At 39.5% G+C, this 20,823-nt stretch overlaps 1 protein-coding gene across 3 annotated transcripts; it reads left to right on the top strand.

Moving 5' to 3' along the window:
- Positions 1-10,984: 10,984 nt before the first annotated feature.
- On the top strand, positions 10,985-20,512 carry ETAA1 (ETAA1 activator of ATR kinase). 3 transcript variants are annotated; one of them, XM_064414918.1, is made up of 7 exons: positions 10,985-11,432; positions 12,948-13,085; positions 13,352-13,428; positions 14,918-15,036; positions 15,335-17,141; positions 17,361-17,472; positions 19,264-20,512. In XM_064414918.1, the coding sequence occupies exons 1-7, from the start codon at positions 11,243-11,245 to the stop codon at positions 19,377-19,379; spliced, it is 2,559 nt and encodes an 852-aa protein (XP_064270988.1). In that variant the 5' UTR covers positions 10,985-11,242; the 3' UTR covers positions 19,380-20,512. The 3 variants fall into 3 exon arrangements, with proteins under 3 accessions (XP_064270988.1, XP_064270989.1, XP_064270987.1); XM_064414919.1 differs by lacking the exon at positions 17,361-17,472; XM_064414917.1 differs by having other exon boundaries at positions 11,171-11,432; positions 15,335-17,472.
- The last annotated feature ends 311 nt before the right edge of the window (positions 20,513-20,823 follow it).

Here is a 20,823-nt window from a genome sequence, read left to right as displayed (position 1 = left end):
CACCATTTGTTAAGTACAAGAAATCCTGATGCATCCTATGAAAGGATACACTTCTACAATGGCAACACATCCCTTCAACAGATGAACAGGAGTGGCTGGAATGAAATATAAGACCCTCTGTCCTTTGAAGTGCTACTCAAAATCTGGCAGAGGGATCAGGCACAACAGGATGGCAATGACTTGCCTTCACAGCTCACCCTGTGAAGGTAAATTAGCATTTTTGTATTTCAATTTCCACCAGCAGTTTCCAAAATGACCTTGACTTGAACAGTCCTGCAAAAGTATTTCTTCTCTGTCAGGTAGTTTTGAGTTTTGGGAAGTCTGCATATCAGGAAAACACCATTGTGTACATTTTCTCCTATTGCTTTAGTTCTGTGAGCATTCTTTTAATTTGAAGGCAAAACTCCTTATTCCAGAGCATTCTGCTTATGCAACATTAAATACAAAAGATCAGTTGGTTTTCATCTCTTACCATGCAAGTAGTACAAGGTCACAGCCTTCCCTTCCGCCCTGGAAGCCTTTCTGCAGTCAGAGGGCAACAGACTACCTTGGTCTGTCTGTTTTCTACCAGACATCTCTATTTTACAAAGAGAAAGAAATAAGAAAGATGAAGAAAAATCAAAAATGTGGTAACTTTTCCTCAGGTATTAAAACACAAAAAGTTTAAAGCCATGCATGTTTGGAAAGAGAAATATATAATCTAATATATTTATGAAATGTTTTACTTTAAGCCCTAAAAAAAAAAAAAACAACAAAACAAAACAAAACAAAAATTAAAAACAAACAAAAACCACCAAACCAAACCAAAAAATTAACTTTAAAACCCCAAACCCATTACCTCCATTGTGCAGGTTGCAGGACTTAACTTGCAGGTTCCATGCAGGACAAGCTGCATGGAAAGGACATCTTATCAGAAATGGCTCTAAGTCATCCAGAGACCTCCTGGTGTCTGATCAAGGATTGAAGGAGTACCTCAGAGAAAAGTCCATCTGATGTAGATGGGGTGGAAACAAATAAAAAAATCTAAGACATCAGAGCATCAGATTTTTCACAGTTTGGATGTGTGTCAAAATGAAAGTAAAAAAAGTAGGGATTTGATAAAAGGATCTGATAAAAAAAAGCAAAAGAGGCATATAAGTGATAACTAACCTGATAGAGAACTAAAAGGGATAATCAAATTTAAGTTGATCCACATGGGTTTCTGGAAAGCAGATTTTGTCTAGCTAAATTGATACCATTTTCTGATGTGATTACAAATGGGACTGCTAAAGGCAACCATCTTGATAGATGCCTGTAAGAGAACTGGCTTTACATCACACCACAGTTTGACTGAAAAGCTAAAAAGCATAAGAGATGGGATTCATCCACATTAATTATAGCTGTCTAAAAGTTTGGCAGCTTGTCTTAACTTCGCTATGTTCCCATTATAGTCTATGAGAAGAAAAAGACACTGTCAAAAAGTGATTTGTTTTTTCAGATAAGTCCACTACATCTTTCTGCAAAGGTCTCTGTCTCTCTCTGTTGACTATTAAGAGCTTAGAAAACTAGCAATCCTTAGAAACTAATTTTTGGATGGCTAAAATGAAATCAGAATAGCATCCTAAACTACTTATAAACTGTGTAGCAGATACATCTAACCCATCATTATGTGACTGGGGAACATGGCACCAGTATTGGAATTGGCTCTTGCCTCCCAGACTACTTTTCACTTTTTTTAAAAAACAAAAAACACATTTTCACAATATGAGAAGTTGACTAAAAATGGAAAATAATGGAGAAGAGAGTTGGATTAGGAGGCTGTAACCAGACATTATGTACTTCAGTGTAGCTAACAGGAAGGCCATGGATCAAGGAATTAGTACAATGAGACAGATTTAATGAGGGAAGACTCGACTCTGGAAAAAAGAGATCCCACAGAGGAGGCAATGTTTTGGGAACAGAGGCCATGACAAGCAACCAGATTACTATGAATTTTTAGAGCACTGCTAGAGTACCACTAAGAGTACTGAATTTTTAGAGTAACAAAAAGCTATACTCATCAGATGTATGAACAATAATAAATGGGAGTAGGGAGGTTGAATTATCTTATTTTGCATCAGTGAAATGACTAGTAGTTTCACTATGTTCCTGGTGTTGTTTTGAGAAAGACTATGAAAATTTCCATAGATTATGAGGAAGCCAGGGGAACAATTACAGTATTAGCAAACATGTCTTACTACAAGAGACTCAAGGCACTCAATCAATTAACTTATCAAAGTAAAAGTTAAAGAATTATTTGATCACAGGCTACAAGTGCCTCCCACAGGGAACAAAAAATTGATAATAGAGGGCTCTTCAATCTAGCAGACAGAGAAAGAATAAGATCAAAAGGCTAGAAGTTCTAGCAAGACTAATTCAGTCTAAAAATAAGGTGCAAATTTTAAACATTTAGGGAATAACTTGAAATAACTTGCCAAGAACTATGACTTATTTTCTGTCAGCAGAAAATAAGTTTTAATCAACACTTCGCCTTATTAGAACTTTCTACTTCTAAGCTTATTAATACATTAATGCTAAGACTCTCAGAACATTACTATGGAGAAAAAGAATACATGTCATAAGTTGGGAAGTGTTCACTGCAATTCATAAACAGCCAAGGGATTTATTTTGCATTTAACCACCAACTGACAGACCGTCTACCATGAAGCTTCCCTAAGTGAAACACCTTCTTATTACTCTACACTGTGCAAACCTTTTTGATTAATGAGTACTAACCCAAAATGGATTGCACTAAAATTAGGAAGCAGGAAGAAATCATAATTTGCAATTATCCCTTGCAGAAATTCCTCAGTACACTACTTTTGAGTAATTTTAGGCATACCATTGTTTTCCAAATGTAAACGTAAAACACAAATCACAACATGGTAAAGATCTCTCAGTAGGCAATTAAAAATTAATCAGCTAATTAGATCAAATGAAGAAGAAAATAAGGCTCAGAAAGACATCCATTCTAATTAACATAATATAAAGCTACAAAAGACTTTTTCAGACAAAAAAAAAATTGTCTTTATTCAAAATATCAAACCAATCAATAAAAGGAAACAAAGTTATTTCTTACGTTGTTATCCCCATGACCAAAGCCAAAAGGAAATGACAGTAATAGTGAGTCAACTGCCTGTGCAACTGTATTAATTTCGTATTATTTCTAATCTTGTTAACTATTTGAATCCATAATTTAACCAGCTTGTATTAAATTTATGGGGATTCTACCTATATTGTGCTTGCTCTATACTTGCGTGTCTCTTAAGAATCTTCTAAGTTCTTAAAAACAAAACTAATGTGATCAAAAATCTCACCTAGGTTTCTTCTTAGCTAGGTGACTTGTAACTAAAGCACAGGCCTTTACTGTGGAGACAGAGGATGTTAAAATAAGAAAAAAAGTAGAGGGATTCTTAAGTCTGTGTTGGGGATGATAACATATACTCTCAAGGAAGGAAATAGCATTATAGGACACCTTATTGAATAAACCTCACTGGTTAAGCGGAAATGCTCAGGCAATCAGACAAGGAATGGGGCATGGTTGAACCTAATTAGATAGATTGCACAGATTAAAAATACCTGCTATTATAGGTTAGTTCCTAAAATATTTTTTCAAATGTCATATTACTCCAGGAAATACCAACCACCTCAACCTTCCGGCTGGAGTCACAGGACATATGCCACAGACTTCTGGGCACACCAGGAAATTTGGCAGCTGGGAGATGATCATGACTCCCAGCAATCCAGTGCAGCAAACATGGGGATGGTTCTCTGCATTCCCCACAAGTAGAGCATTGTGCAGCCCTTCACAGATCTTAATGTGTTATCCACATTCATAATACCCAGTGACCCTTTCCCAAGCAAACATAGCTTCCCTGTCCATCTCATGAGACAGGCCTGGTTTGGGAACAATCCTTGCACATGAGCTGCATGAGGTGCAGTGTTACAGGCCAGGCAGGACACAGCTGTGTTATTTATTTTTTTGGGGGAGGGAAAAACAATCTAGAAAGTGTGTGCAATGGTTTAGAAGCAGGCTTTGCAAACCAATTCCACAATGAATGTATTTCACTTTGATCACCCTTTCTAGCCCGTAACAAAATTGAGGCAGTATTTTGTTTTGCAGAAATTAGTACCTTCAAGACCTGCAGTGGATTTATTATTTCTGCTAGGGCTTGCACTTCCTTTCTGATCCATGGCTGTAAAATCCAGAGGGACAGAACAGCACAGAAAATTACTGCAAAGATGTAGTGTGACATAGGAAGAGTCAGAGGCATTATGTGTGAACAACACGACAAAAGGAAAAGCCATCTGAAAATAAATGAAAAAATTAATAATAAAAAGGGTGTCTAATTCTTATCTGGGCACTTGTTTGCTCAGTCTATGAATTTGGATGACCAAGCCATGGCATATAAAGCTGGAAGGGACACTGGGCCCAGAACTCAATCCTGCTTTAAGGAAGGCACGATTCTTCAAGGAATGCTTGATGAAGCAATCATTCCAGAAAAAGAAATTCTTCCACCAGAAAACAAGTGAGGCATCAGAAACACAAATTTTTCTCTTGTTTCATTCCTGAAACCAGGGCTCTAAAATTCCAAGTCAAACCTCCATATCTAGTACAAGCTTGATCTTGTCACCAAAACAGCTAATAATGGCAGTTAGGGCACCTGTAGGACCATGAGGAACCAGACCTAGACTTCAAATAATTATACAGTGATTACAAAACCACCGTCAGAAGAGGGCAACTTCTAATCACTCTAATATTAAAATCAGCAGCAGTTTATGTGGTATAATAAGAGTCACACACACACACATGGAATAGGGAGACTTCATTGTTAAGCATTTCCATGTAAACTGTGACTTATAGTTAATGGAATACAGACTCAAAGGATAATGCATAGAACTTATAAAATGAAAGCCTCAGAAAAGGCACTTTCAGAACAGAAGTAATAGAAGTTGTTTTTTCAATCGCAAGCAATGAACCCTCAACACAAAAATAGTCTATCCAGAAATTGCTGAGTATATTGGAGAAACATAGAGAATGACTGTGTTTGGAGAACTTCATACTAGTTTGAAAATCGATTTTTTAGTAAGCTATTTAGACTAAACATTCTTCTGGAACAGATGTATCATCAAAAGCAAAATCTGCTTTAAATAAATAAGCAGTGTATATTTTCTTCTCCAGAATTCATGATCAAAAAGCTCTCCTGTCTGACCATCCACTGCTTTGTGTTTGGTAGCTGACAAAATACTCCACTAATTTACACTGTAGCATGTGAGAGTTTTAGCAAGTTGAGGTCTGAAATACAGCTCAGTTTTTGTCACTGATGGAAAAAAATTCATCTACAGGATATATGGCAGATCAATATTTTCCAGGCTTTCCAAACAAGCTGGAAACCTATTCTTTCCTGTTCTTTAAAGAACTCTCTAACTTGTTTTCCTATAAGGAATGAAAAAAATCCAGAGACTAAGAGAACAGAATAGAAAACCTATTTGTCACTACTTGATAGCCTGGGGCTATAATACAGCAGGATCAACAGATTCAAGCAAAGCAAAACAAAAGTAAAGAAAATCTTGCTGCCATAATTTCTATGAACAGTTTTTAATCCTATCCTTGTTCATATCTTCTCTTCATATATTAACAATGAGGTAGTAGAGGGTGCCTCTCAGCTGGGAGAGCACATCCTCCGTGCCACAGCAAACAATAATAGTATGGACATGAGTGAAAACCAGCAAGACACTCTGAAAGCTCCTTGGCACAAGGAGAGACACAGCAAATAACTGAGTGGATGGGTGACGACTGCCTCTAGACTCCTGCTGATCATTCCTCAGTGCAAGCCAGCACAACACTGACGTGCCCAGGTGATCACACCTGTCCCAAAGAAGCTGTTGAGCTGTCTCCAGGCAGCTGTGCACTGAAACTGACTGGCCCAGCTGAGGTTTAAGGCACAAGTCTCCACTGTTTTGCACAACCCTGACTCTTCTCCTGAATGCAGTTCACTCCGATCCTGGACAATATCTTGAAATTAAATTTACATTACAATAAATACCTAGAAGGCCCTCCCAATGGCTATCTCCAGTTTTCTGCCAGGGATCTGAACCTCCAGTGCTCCCTACAGACCTCTGCAACTTGTAGTCTGTTCATTGCCTGACCTAATTCTTCTAAACGGCTCAGCCATTTTGGCTGACAATTTCCTCTAAATGCCCAGACACCAAGCAATGGAAAATTTTCTTTAAATTCCAGTTAATGAGCAATGGAAAATGTCATTGCTATGAAGTTATGCAGGTTCTTAAGTGCTCTGCTGGATCAGGTCTTTGTGAGCTACATTTTAGTCCCACATTTGATGAGATTTTCTGAGTGTGATAAATAAATTAAAATGAAGCTCTATGATAAGAAGAGGGGAAAAAAAGAGATATATGTAAAATATTTTTAATGCTTCTATGGTTCTTGGATGGCATGGCAGAGAGAGAGATGGAAAGAGAATGCAAAAGCATAAACCAGGCTTGTGTAAATTACTCTGACATTTAATAACTCTCTACTAAAAAATTCCCAAGCAAGGCTACTTCAGGTATTTTTAAGGTCATGTATCATTTACTGTCTAGGTCAATTTATGCATCAGCAAAAATTGCTGCAAACCTTTCTGGACAGCACTTTAAAATTAAAGGTATATGTAACTGTTTTGGCCATATTTTTTTCCTCACCAGTTTCTGCTCTGTGGGCACTTCACCTTGGAAAATTAAAGTAACATTCTATAATAAGTGAAGTCAGTATGATATTTCAAGGCAAGCCAAGGACAAGCTTTATAACTGTACTATCAAAATGCTATTAATAAAAGCAAAAATACACACACGATGCCTGCATTCCCCTATGGATGGAAAAAATTATTGTCCATTAAGTTAACATTTCAGATATTCTCTCAGTTTTTCCTAAGGTCCCAAAGCCAGCAACAAAACACAAATCTCTGCTTGTTAACTCGTGTAATCTGCTATCACACAGTGCTCCATTTTAGTAAACATTCCAAGGCTTCTTAAGACAATATGTGGATAAGCAGGATTTCTGGGTTGAGAAAAGGTGGAAAATATTGTTCTTTCAGAGTTAAATATTATAAAGTGTCTTAGTTCATTTTTGTTTGGGCTCACAGGGCCAAAGGTGTATTTATAAATAGATCTTACATTGAGCATCTAAATTCTCTCCTCTGCTCGTACAGTTCCCCTCACTGCTGTACCGTGACTCCATGGTTTTTCCCAGGACAATCCATGCTGCAGGAAGTGCAATTATTTCCTATGAAACCAGGCACAGCAGGTGAGGCAGTGCAGCAGAGAAACCCCCAGGCCGGCTCTGAAGGGGCAGAGCTGGCTCGAAGATATCAGGTTCCCCGAGTTACATCCTTCAGTGCCCTTCTGCAATCCCTGAGCTTTGCTGAGCCTCCTCTGAAGGAACACACAACAAGACATACAGGTACATAAATGCTACTTAACTGCTCATTCCTGAGGAGAAATCAAGTTTTAAAGTATCATATAACTGCACTGAGTTTTAGAATTTGTATCCATACCATTTTAAAAACAGGTTAAGCAAGGAAAATATGGCTTGGAGAATTTGCTTCTTCACCTGCTCTCAGGTGATCAAAATGCATAGACACATGTTTTCATTGGAGATAAATGATGAGCATATGTGTGTGTGTTTTACTTCCTTCATTTCCAGTGGTTAAAAAGAAATTAATTTCAAAACGAAAATGTAGTTTGGGAACAAAAAAGCCCAAGACAGCTCACTTTGAAAATATCACAGAACATTTAAAAACATACTAGGAAAAAAAGCAGTATTTTTCAAATTAATTTCATTATTTATAATAACTTCCATGCTCTCATAATTCTTGATATTTTCATTGAAATCACTATTATTGATTTTTCCTTTTACCCAGCCCTAACAAGAATGAAAGATTAACTACAACATAGTCACTTCCCTTTCTTTGTTATATTTATGCAATACATTAGATATTTTGAAAAACTCACTAATGAGACATACTCTGTCCAAGATAAAAATCCTCACTTAAAAGTTCTGTGTTCAAAGGACTTTAAAAATGAGCCTTTTTCAGTCTTATTTTCAATTAACTCTTTACACCAGTGGGAAATTCTTAGGAAACTTCTCAGATCTGCCACATTTATTTAATTTCATTTTGGATTTTGTCTCATAAAATAAAGTGAAAAGTTCTCAGGCAGTTTATACTACTATTAAAAACTGAACTAACTTTATTATTCATTCAATCTCCTGCATTATTTATCCCTTTTGATTTGAAAGTAGGACTCACAACTGCAGCACTAGGAGTTTGCTGCAAGTCCCTGGAACACAGCCTCACCACAATTAGCCATTGATCCAGCTGCTCATGCCACACCAAGGGAATGCCAACTCCCTCCTTGAGGCTACAGCTCCACAGAGAAACCCTCCAACATCACAGGCTTCTAACACTACATTCCTAAACTTAATAAACAGTATCAGCTCAGAGTTGAGTTCTTAAGCTGCAATGACATACATACACTTTTATTCATTAGAAAAGTGGGATTTCTTTCACATTATAAATCTGTTTGGCTTATCTATACATGCAGATTGTTTTGGGTTTTGCCACCTTTTGGTAACGCCACTTTACACAGGCTCAAATTGATGCAACAAGATCTCCCATGCAGAATGAAACACATATTAAATATGCTTCTATTTTTTTTCCCAAAATGCTTTTACTGCATGAGTAAAACCTCACAAATGTGTGAAAGACCTGTGACAAATATTCACATTTTATGAATGGGGTTAGTGAACAATGAGCTCAGAGAAAGGAAGAAATCAAAGAAGGCACTGCAAAATTTGTAACACTCAGTGAATATGACAGATGTTACTTAATTTTAATTACTGATGACAGTATTTCAGATTATGCTTGTTAACAGAAAGAAATACAAAGGCAGACCACTGTACAGTACCCAGCTGCTAAAAGGCCACTGGAAAGTGGTAGGAGGCATCAAGATTTAGTACTATTTCTTGTAAGTGTGTCAATTTCAGTGCTTTCCATTCTCTTAAGACATATCTATGCTGCTGTACAAAATTTTTCTCAGCTTCTATTCCAACCATAAATAAGCAGCAGGTAGTGACTATTGCATGGAAAGCCATTTTTAAATTACTATATTGCAAACTGGCAATGAAAAATATCCTGCACAGCCTTGCCACACTTCATGCTGATGTACAGATCTACCCACATCGGTATGATTACAAGGCAGTAGCAATGTTCAGATATCTATGATGGATTTGGAAGCCTAATTCTTGACCCACTTTTTCAGTCCTCTTTATATTTTAAAGTCCACTTGATACTTTACAGGTCTGGCATAAACAAGTTAACTACTCAAATGTCACAACTTTCTGTGCTTGCTATAAATTTGCCACGTATATGATACAGTTTCTCTATTTAATACATAGTACCTAATTTCTTTTTTTCCTTGTTAAAAAGTGCTCTATTGGCTTTAATTACACTCGAGAGAATGGAGAAGTGAAAAAACGTATTGTTCGCCTGAGGCCTCAGGTGAAAAGAAAAGGTTTCATGGCTCAAGGAATCAATCTTTAGTGACTTCAAAACTTCTTACTCCTGATCCACCCTGAAACCCACTGCTTACATGTTCCAAGTTAAGAATTATCCCAAAGTACTCCTGATTCAATTAAATGAAAACCAGGGAGTAAAAAAGTAGAGTAGTTCACTTCTTGACCCCATATGCTCAATAGATATGTTTTTATATTTGTTTTTAGAGGCTCAGGGAGGAAATATTCACATTGTTACATAACATGTACATATGTTAGCATTTATATTGCTTAAAATAATGATGTAATGTCACAGTCCCTCAGGAACCCCATGTTAATTTCTTATCTACCAAATTTAGCTTCTGTAAGCCTCTCTTCACCAGCACCAACTGCCTCAGTGGGATGAAATGATATATGTCTGCTGGGTTTCACAGAATCACAGACTCAACTAGATTGGAAAACTGCTCTGAGATCATTGAGTCCAGCCGATGACCAACATGTCAACTAGACCACAGCACTAAGTGCCACAACCAGACTTTCCTTAAACAACTACAGGGACTCTGACTCCCTGGGCAGCCCATTCTGATGTAGAACCACTCTTCCTTTGAAGAAACTCCTCCTCATGTCCAGCCTAAACCTCTCCTGGCGCAGCTTCATGCGATTTCCTCTCATCTTGCTGCTGGTTGGCTGGGAGAAGAGACAGACCATCACTTGGCTATAATGTCCTTTCAGGGAGCTGTAGAGAGTAAGCAGGTCCCCCCGAGCATCCTCTTCTCCAGGCTGAACACGCCCAGCTCCACCAGCTGCTCCTTGCAAGAATTGTTTCCTCGACTCCTCACCAGTTTCATTGCCCTGCTCTGGACTCGCTGCAGCACCTCCATGTCCTTCCTGAACCGGGGGGTCCAGACCTGGACACAGCAGTTGAGGTGCAGCTCCATCAGTGCCAAGCGCAGGGGAAGAATCACTTCCCTGCTCCTGCTGGCCACGCTGTTCCTGACACAGGCCAGGATGCCACCTGGGCACATGCCGGCTCATGTCCAGCTGCAGTCACTGTTCCTGGTACAGGCCAGGATGCCACCTGGGCACATGCCGGCTCATGTCCAGCTGCAGTGACCGCCACCCCCAGGTCCTTTTGCTGGAGCCAATTTCCAGCCACTCATTCCCCATCTTCTATCACTGAATGGGGCTGCTGTGGCCAAAGTGTAGAACCGCCCACTCGGCCTTGTTGAACATCATGGTCTAGGCTCATCAATCCAGCCTGTCTGAGATCCTCCTGCGGAGCCTTCCTGCCCTCCAGCAGAACAACATTCCCACCCACCAAGGCGTCATCCCAGAATTTGCTAATGGTAGGTTCGCGGCACCTCAGGCCAAGCCGACGGCAAGGGTCGGCAGGAGGGCACATCCTGCCCCTCTGCCCACAGCTGTGGGCAGCAGGCTTTCCCCGCCCCGCGGCGGGGCGGCGCCGGCCAGGGGGACCCGGCCAGCGGGACCCGGGCAGCGCCTCACGGCCGGGGGGCGGGGCGGGGCCGCAGCTCTCCGCCCGCCCCCGCAGCGCGGGGCCAATGGCCGCTCGAGGCGGCACGGCGGCGGCCAATTGGCGGCGGCCTCGCCAGCTGCCCGGCAAAATGGCGGCGCCGGCGGTGGCGGGAGGGACGCGGTGCCGCCGCGGCCGCCGCCATGCCCGGTAGCCGGCGGAGGGGGCTGTCCCTCGGGCCCGCCGCCCTGAGGAGGCGCAGCGGCGGCGGCGAGGAGCAGCCGACGCGGCGGCGGGCGGAGCTCCCCGCGGAGGAGGGGCCGGTGGAACGCGGCGCGGGCCGAGGCCTGCCCGCCGGGGAGGCGGCGGCGGCGTGCTCGCCCCGCGCTGCAGGTACGGCGGGAGCGGCCCCTGAGGGCCCCGGCCCTGCCCGCCGGCTCTCGAACCGCGGGGGAGGCGCAGCTGAGCCGTGAGGAGGGGTCGGTGCGGTGTAAATCTCCGCTCGCCCGGTTTGCGTGCCCCGGGAAGGGCAGAGCAGGCTGAGCCTGCGTGCCCCGGGGCCGGGCAGGACAGGGGTGCCTGGCGTGCGATAAGAAGAGCATCGCCAGCAGGGCAAGGCAGGTGTGCCTGCTCCTCTGTTCAGCCCTGGTGAGGCCCCCTTTGGAATGCTGTGACCGGTTCTGAGCTCCTCAGGACAGGAGAGACATGGAGCTCCTGGAACAGGTCCATCAGAGAGCTACAGAGTTGGTTAGTGGTTTGGAGAATGTCTTTTACGAGGAAAGGCAGAGGGAGTTGGGCCTGTTGAGCCTTGTAAAAAGAAAACAGGGAGCACATCATCAATGTGTATAAATATCTAAAGGGAGGATGCAAAGAGGATGGACTGGGCTCTGCTCAGTGGTGCTGAGCAGTAGCATAAAAAACAGAAGGCAGCAGAAACTGATGCATAGGAAGTTCCACCTGAGCATGAGGAAGAACTTCTGTACTGTATGGTGACCATACACTGGAATGGGTTTCCCAGAGAGACTGTGGAGTTTCCCTCACTGGAGACATTACAGAACCATTTGGTTACAATCCTGTGGCATGTGCTCTGGGATGACCCTGCTTGAGGAGGGAGGTTGGACAAGGCTGGCCACTGTGGTCCCTTCCAACCTGACCTATTCTGTGATTCCCACAACAAATACTGAGAACTAACCAAGGAGCACACAAAACCTCTATGGCCATGCTAGGCACTTCAGGGCAAAACATCCTCTAAGATGTTCCTCCCATAGTAATAGCATCTTTTAAATTATTTCTGTAGGCTTTCACATCTGCAGCATCATTTCTAAAGGGCAGGGGTGACTAGCTGAGTTTCACATAAGGTGTTTCGTTCACTTACTGATCAAAGGTAGCTGCAAGCAAGTTTTGAATAGCTATATTCCTGCTTTTAATAGTCCTAGCTGGAAGAGCCCGGGGGAGGAAATACAGACAAATGTAGGTTATGACCCAGAGTAATTTGGAGGCCCATTAAAATAGTAGTTCAGCACAGAGTCTGGGTGAAAGACCCAAAGCAAGCAAGAATACAAAATATTCTCTCATGGAGGTATACATGATTTTTCTCTTAATATAGGATTAAGTCAGTGTTCTATCAACGTCCTTACAATCAGATGCTGGGTGCAAAGGTGTCAGTATCATGTACTTTTCTCTTGTCTCTGTGGGGATACAGTTGGCAAAGCTTAGAGTCCTGTATTTAATGTCTAGTTATGTCCAGTATTCCTGTTGTGAGTGAAGGAATCCTGGTGAGTGTGAACTTGATTTTTATTCTTGATGTTCGTAAAGCATCTTCTTTTGCCTTGACCTGTTCTGTGTTCTAAGTGATTTTTGCCTCTTATTTGTTGTTTTTTAATAAAGATTCTCTTTCTTTTTGCACAGAACCATGTTTACATAAGACACCAAAGAGATCATTGAGTAGAAAATCCCGAATACCTACTTTCAGCTCTCCTATTAATGACACTGAGACACAGCAAGAAATCTTTTGGGATTCTCATTCACCCATTGCCTACAGATTAGGTAATACCAAAATCCAGACTTCAGGACACCTGTTTGAGGCATGCAGTGGGAGTGTAGCAAAAATTATAAACTGTTTCTTGGAAAAAGATTCTTTTCTCTTATAACGGTTGTTTGATTTTACTTTCATTAAAAACCCATAAATTCTTCAATACAGCACTGAATCAAGCTCCTATGTTTACAGATTTATTTGAATTATTTGAGGTGAACTGCACTTCATAAGCTGGATAGATGATTCCAAATTTTAAGAAGTTTGTTTGTTTTCATAGGCAATGGGAAAAGCAAGCAGTCTGCCAGTAGATGTGCAGTAGAAATTTCGGAAATCGTTAATCGCATTGCTCCTCAGGTAATTGTAACTTTCTAAAACAATGCTCTGCATGTGCAGTAATCAGAAGAGAGTAGTGCTTCAGCCTTAGCCGCGGTTTTAGTTACAGTAGTGCCATGGTAAGAGTTGGGCATGTAGAAAACTAGTTTATAGAATGGGATTGAATTAAAATAGTAAGCATAGCATTTACTGATTGTTGTGTGAGTCACAGATGCTGTAGGAAAAGGACACATGAAGAAAGTTGCAGCAGCTCTATTTTAGAAAGCTTTACTTTCAGAATACAAATTACAGTCCTTGGTCTTAAGAATACTGTTTATTTATCCTTAATTACTCATCTGTTAAAAGGTAAGATTTTTTTTTCAAATATTGGATTTACTTGGCAGTTGTTTTTAAGCATTTTGAACAGTCTTGATTGACTGCTGATTTACAAGAACATGACCGAGATGAGACATATTTTGCAATAATATAAACATAGTAACGTTGCTTCAATACTATAAATAATTTTCCTCTTTACCCCAGTATCTCTTGCCCTTTCCCTCTTGCCATGAACCTGATGTCCACAGCCCAGAAAGTTGAAACCAAAGTGTTGTTGCATTTTAAGTACAAGAAGAAAACATGTAATTCCTAAAATAGGTCTGTAGTATTTAGCTTGCAAAACATGCCTGGTGTTTTTGATAAGGCTGTTTAAAATATATTTACTGTTTAGCATATTTGTGAGAAATTATACTAAAAGAATTGGAAAATCATTGATAAGGGATGCCACTGCATACCTTTTAAATAATTACAGTTCTGCCATAAACCTAATCTGCTACTTATATTTTTTTAAACAAAAATAAGTTTTAAAAACCCTTAAATTTACTAAGAATAAGAGAACCTATTTAAAACTACCCTAGTAGTTAGTAAAGTTCAAATTACTTTTTCTGGCTTACACACAGTAATTTCCTATTGCTCTGCCTCTCTTAACAACTCATCACAATATTGTATCTCCTTCATTTCAGAATTCAAATTCCAGCCTGAACTTTGAAGCTCTGAAACAATTTAATTTAGCTTCTAAATGCCACTTAATTCTGTTTAAAGGCTCTTTTTATAAATTAGTTGTAGTGGAAGAAGTCAGATTTTTTTTTTCTGTAAGCATACAGAATGTAATTTATTTTAAGGTCTCTAATTTGTTTGTGCTGCTGGCCTCTCAGCCATCCTTAGTCATATACTGAAGTAAACTAGATGACAGCTTGTAACATGAATGTGTGTGAACTTGAATTAGACTACTAGACTTGGATGCCAAAAATATAATTCAGTAATTTTAATTGAAGTTTCTGCTTTAAATTGATATAGTTAAAGTTATGCTATTATCAGTGAACAATGTTGCAGAAATCTCACTTGTTTTTGCTCTTATCTGTGGCTTTCAATAAGTTTCATCCAGTTTATTTAGTTTAGCAACTTTTAACTCATGTAAGGTGTGTGTCTAATAACTGAAATCAAATTTCTAAGCATTATAAATCTAATTATTTAGGATGAAAAAGCAGCCTGTAATGAAGACTCCCTTTTAGGAACATGGATTGGTGAGGATGCTATTCCCTGTACACCTATAGCAGTAAAAGGGCGAGCTAGGGCAAAGTTAAGTTGTACAAGGTAAGTTACAGTTCTTTCTTGCCTATCATAGCTGGGCTTTCATGAAAGTGACTGTGTGGTCTTCTATGTATAGTGAACCATATAATTACATATTAGCATATAGAATGCTTTTAACTGTGGGCTTGTTTTGTCTTCTTGCAGGGGTGGATGTTGACTGTATATTGGAAGCAGTGGATTTAGTCATACCTTTGTAGTTGTTAAACTATAGAATGAGCAGCTCATAGGGTCATGTAACTGAACTTGGCCAAATTTTCTCAGTAGCTCTAACTTTATTTTCTGTATTTTCTTTTTAATCCAGAGATCTTAAAATAAAAAATCCAGAAGAGGAACTCATGAAATTGGCTAAGGAGTTTGATAAAAATCTAGTAGAGTTAGATGCTGTTCAGGAACAGGAGAAGCTTGGTCACAACTTCATCCAGACCACCTCAGAGCCTTCAAGTAATTCTAAAGATGAAATAAATACAAAGAACCAGAAATCACTCCTTGATGAAGGACCTGAAACAGATCCTGATGTGTCCCTGAAACCAGTTGGACAGAGCACCGGCATCCCTGTGGCAGAGCCCTGTCAGTCCAGCAGTCAAAAGTCTGTAGACCTCGAGGCTGAACTAGCCCTTCATGCTCTTTTTGACTCTTCCACCCAGAAGTGCAGCGGGCATTTGAGCCAAGGACTGTCAGATATTTCTTTAAATAATAGTTTTCATAAAATTAAAAGTACCTTGGAGGAGGAGAATCTTCCTGAGAAAGTTGAAGAGACACAGCAGGGTAATTCAGAGCCATATCAAAAAGATACTCTGTTTGCAGTAGGAAGCATGGTCCAAACTGTACCAAAAGCTGATACTGATACCCTGACAAAAAAAAATCCTCCTTCTTTAAAGACACAATTGGTGGCCTCTGCTAAGCTTGCTGGAGTAGTTAATGATGACTTTGATGACTGGGATACAGATCTTTTGGCAGATGACTCTTTTGTGCTGCAGATAACCCAAAATCCTGAATTGATAAGTACTGAAGAACCACCACAAATTCCTGCAAATCCATTTGTGCATGATTTCAGTGATGCTAGCAGAACAAAGCAAAGAAGTAGTGGCAATTCAGTAACTCTTTTGGGGACTGTAAACAAATCTAACAGTTTGCAGCATTCACCTTTGAAACATTCTAGTAAAGACTCACAACATGTGAAATCACTGTCTTTACAAAGACCATGTAAGACAGAAAACACCAAGGTAGAGACCAAGGCCTTGCATGGTAAATGTGATGTTAAACCAGATAAAGCTAAATCTGTTTGGAGGAGTACCCAAAATAGTGATTTGAGCCATATTCCTGTTTCAGTGCAATCTGACATGAAGAATGGAAATGAATCTACTAAGCCTAAAAGTGATGCTCTTCCTCTTTTCCCTTCAAGATCTAATCCTCATAGACAACCAGCAGGAAAACCTGGGAATAACACTCATACTATTTCCTGTCAGTCATCCAGTGTTTCTACCAACATGAAACGTAATGATCTAACCAAAGTGGTTAACCAGTCTAATACAGGTCACTCAAATCAAGTTGAAATACCAAAGAAATGCCCTCTGTCATTTGATGACTGGAATGAACCGAAGTTCTCTGATGAGATATTGGGTATGTTTTGTGGATCCGATAATCTTTGGGATGCAAACTATGAGGATGATGAATTATTATATCAGGTGTGTGATGATATAGAAAAGCAAACTCAGAGCCAGGATGTTAAACAAGGAAATGAAAAAATTAAAACTATTCAAGGAGCCAGTATTAATTCCAGATCAAATGCTGATAACAGCTTCCCAGCGTCTAAACAAGGACTACCCCATCTCTTGGCACAAAAAACAAATGCGAAACAGGAGGCTCTCTCACTAAATGATGCCTGTAGGAATTCATCAAAGATAGTGCATGGGCTGGCCACAACAGGTCATGTTGTGAACTGTAAGAACGTCTCAAATCCTCAGACTGCAGTCTCGGGTCCTTCTGTGGAGTGTAAATACACACTGCCTAAAAACTGTCACCAAGATGCTGCTGAAGATACTGCAAAGGCTGTTTCAGGGAAATGGTACAGGTCAAATTCTGTGCCAGCAGGAGAGACAGGTTCTGAAGTAAGTCCTGTTAATGCAGTAAATATTTTTAGTAAAAAAACACTTGACAGCTCACATTTCTCGTATAATGCGGGAAATATTCCAAGTAGCAGCTCTGGTAACAAAACTTCACTTGTGCCTTCAAAGTTTAAGTTCCGAAAGATTAACAATTCTCAGGGTGGTCTTCGTGTAGGGTCTGAAAATTCAGGGAATCATTCTGCCATTGGAATTACTCTGCAGGGTTTGCAAGGAAGCAATAATCAGGTGAATGTGACTTGGCCCCGCAAGCTTGACAATAAGAAATCACCTTTCAAGAGGCATCTTTCAGAGTCTTTTGCACAGACTACATCAGGTATTTGTCTTTATTGTATCACTGTTGAACTGTTTGCTTCCTTACTGTAGTCAGAATGTCAGAGAAATTCATACTGTATTGCAGCTTAATATAGGCTTCAGTATTCATCCATTCAGTTAAGGTGTTACCAGATGTTCTAAGGAGAATCTGGAGGTTATTTTCCCTAAAATCAAATTGTCTTGATGCATATCTTGCATTGCCGTCATTCTGGACACCTGTTTCCTTCCCACTTCTCTAAATACCTCACACCCTCTCTCCATAGGCACTCAGGTTCCCTGGAATCAATTATAGGCTGCTGCAGCACTCAGCCTACTATTTTCTTAAACTGTTACTTTAAAATACTGGTATTTTGATGCACAGTAAAACCCTAGTTAGTGATGGGACAGGGGAAGAAGACACCAGGTGATATGGAATGCCAGTTTCTTTATATTACTGTACACCTGGAATTTGCAACATCAAATCACTTGATACTTTTCAGAGCTCAGCCTCTATTATTGTTTGCTCTGTGGCTGAAATTGCCAGTGAAATATTATTGTGTTATCAGTCACTAAGATGCTCTTTCATCCAGAGGAGAGGTCAGTCACTTCTTTATTGCCAAGAGACCATCAGTAATATTCCATGCTCAGTGTTACTTACTGGGGAAATGGAGAACCAGTCAAGTGCCACTCAGTCTTATTTTTACTTGATCTCACAGCTTGGCAAAGTTTTAATCAATATTTATTCTGATAAAACATGCCTTTAAGAGTGTCCTGTATTAACCTCCATTATAAAGAAGCACTGTTGAAAAAGCAACAAAACAATTAATTATTGAAGAATGAGTATTTTATCTGTTTTTTTCCCAGCAGAGAAGCATATAAATGGAAAGTAGCAATTTTGGATTATAAGGGGGGAAAAAGGCAGAGAGATAATTAGTTATTCTGTGAAATGTTCTAGAGAGTAAAGGAATGAAAGAAGATAGCTATGGTTTATCTGTACATAAAATCTATGCTTTTTTAATCTTAAATTTTGAGGGAAGGGACGTTAACCAAAAAATGGATATTAAGCGGTTCTTTCAAATATTGCTATTTATTTTTTTATTGACACTTTTTTGTGAGAAGCAAATATACCCTTTGCTCTATTTATTCACTTTGAATACTTATTAAAAATACATTAATTGGAAATTGGTGTATAAAAAATGGTAAAATTATTGATATGTGCAAGGAGTGTTCCTGTTGGATCCAGTGAGGTCAGGATTTTATAGTATGAGAATTTATAGTTCTGTAACACACCATATAAAATGCTATGCTTAGCTATCATGTTCTTGTCTCCTTTGCCAATTTTTATTGCTACTTTTGACCTTTTTTCAACCTATCTTGTTTTATTTGTGTGACACCTGTACTGTATCTGACCCCTGTGTCTGTACTATCTCCATGTTCATATCTCTGCCTGACTCACTAAATTGTAGAGCCCTTTTCACTCTGATAGCCTTTATTTTCTTAACCCATCGCCATCTCCTATGTTGACTCTGATGTCATAAGGTTCACTTGAAGGGCACCCAAGTAAAATTTCCTTGAAGCAAATGTGTGCATCCCAGTGTTTTCATTGGGAGGCAGTAATCAGTAGCACTACAAAGGTCATGCATCTTGCCCCCTTCCTGCTTAGGGGACAGGATAGATGAGCCATTTTTAACTTGAGTGTCCAGTGTGTCAGAATAGTGTGCTCCTGCCATAGATCTTCAGCACTGGAAATGGCTAAGTTAAAATACATATTGAACAAACCTGAAGCTCCTAATGCATGTTTTTTTATTTACAGTGTCTGTGGTAGAACAAAAAAATAGAAAATGTTCTCAAGAGGAGATTGAAAGAAAAAAACAAGAAGCTCTCGCACGAAGAAAGTCCAGAACACAGGCATTCTTTAAAGATGCTTGAACTTGAAGTATTTTGTCTGTAGAGTAAACTTTTGGTAGGCAAATACTGTAATGCTAGAGGACACTTTTTGAACTCTGTTCACAGCTATTGATGGCAAGCTTTTTCTGTTTTTGAATAGAAAAAGATCTGGAACTGAACCATAACTAATACTCTGGAGGTACTTAGTTTTAATTAAAAGCAATCAGTTATAAATGTGTAGTCTCAAAAGACATTCAGCTAGATGAAGATTCTGTTGGGTTCACATACTGAACTTATATGGCCTGGAAATCATGAAAGTATTGGTATACACACATAATGAAGGTGTCAGAAACAGACTGGATATGTTCTGGCTGTATTACTGCAAGTATTCTAATCTATAAGAAGACTCTCAAGAACACACAGACTAAGAAATACTAATGTTTGCTCTCAGGTAGAAGAAAGTTTTAAATTTTTGGGTTAAATAAAGTACAATCTAAGAAACATCCAGCATCAGAAAACTGATGGAAATGAGCAGACTTTGGAAAGTGTGCTCAGTTTGTCTCTTACCTGGGGTAAGAATTGTACATAGAGAAGGAAGAATTTATTACAGAAGTTTCATTATGCAAAAAAGTATCCTATGGAGGAGGACATGTTACATTCTTTTGAATTCCTTTCAGGAAGAGCTGGAAATATCCCAAGGAAATTAGACCATTTTTTTCTAAAGGCACATCACCAAGCTAATTAAAAAAGTAGCCTATGCCATTTTACCAAATCATGAGTAATACATAATACACCAGATGAAATCTCAACAACTAGGCATCAGTTTAGCCATCTGAGTTGTACATATTGTCAAACAAAGGCTGTTAAATTATAAAAATGCTATGTCATGTCAGCTTAAAGGGCTGATAGAATTTTTGATCTGATAGATGGGTGTAGGGCTCAGACTGCAAAAACTGCCTCTGGGTAAGCTGCAAGATATTTTTCAACTGAGAAGTGCTTATATGTAAACATGTGACACTGAAAAGTGACTGTAATTTTTCTTTGTAAATAAATAACTAGGAGATGTTTCTCCAAAGGTTGGAGGAAGCTTTTGGTTTCTGTAGTATGTCGTTTTTGTAACTTTTGAAAATGTAAGTATTGTATATTTGTAAGTCATCATTAAACTTTTTTTCACATTTTTCTAGTCTGTTTTTGAAAATACTCTACTACAAAAACTGGTAAAAGGGAATGAAATGGGGATTCTGTGTGGACTTTACCTGAAGCCCTCACTTCAAGTGTGTAATTTCCCTAATTACTTGATACCTCAGTTTTCTACCCACAGAGGTGACAATCTGCTTGCTTTGATCCATTTAAACTAACAATCCTTGATGAACAAAGTGTTTCAACACACAACCAGCTGCAGTGCAGTCCTGAAGTATTTAACTGGGGCCTTATTGCTTGTATTCAGCAAAATCTGACACTGATCCACTGTGGGATCAGTGTCAGT

This window comes from Passer domesticus, chromosome 3, assembly GCF_036417665.1.
Source record: "Passer domesticus isolate bPasDom1 chromosome 3, bPasDom1.hap1, whole genome shotgun sequence".
Classification (NCBI taxonomy): domain Eukaryota; kingdom Metazoa; phylum Chordata; class Aves; order Passeriformes; family Passeridae; genus Passer; species Passer domesticus.
Note: the sequence above shows the minus strand (reverse complement) of the source record. Positions and strands in the feature narration are given on the sequence as shown.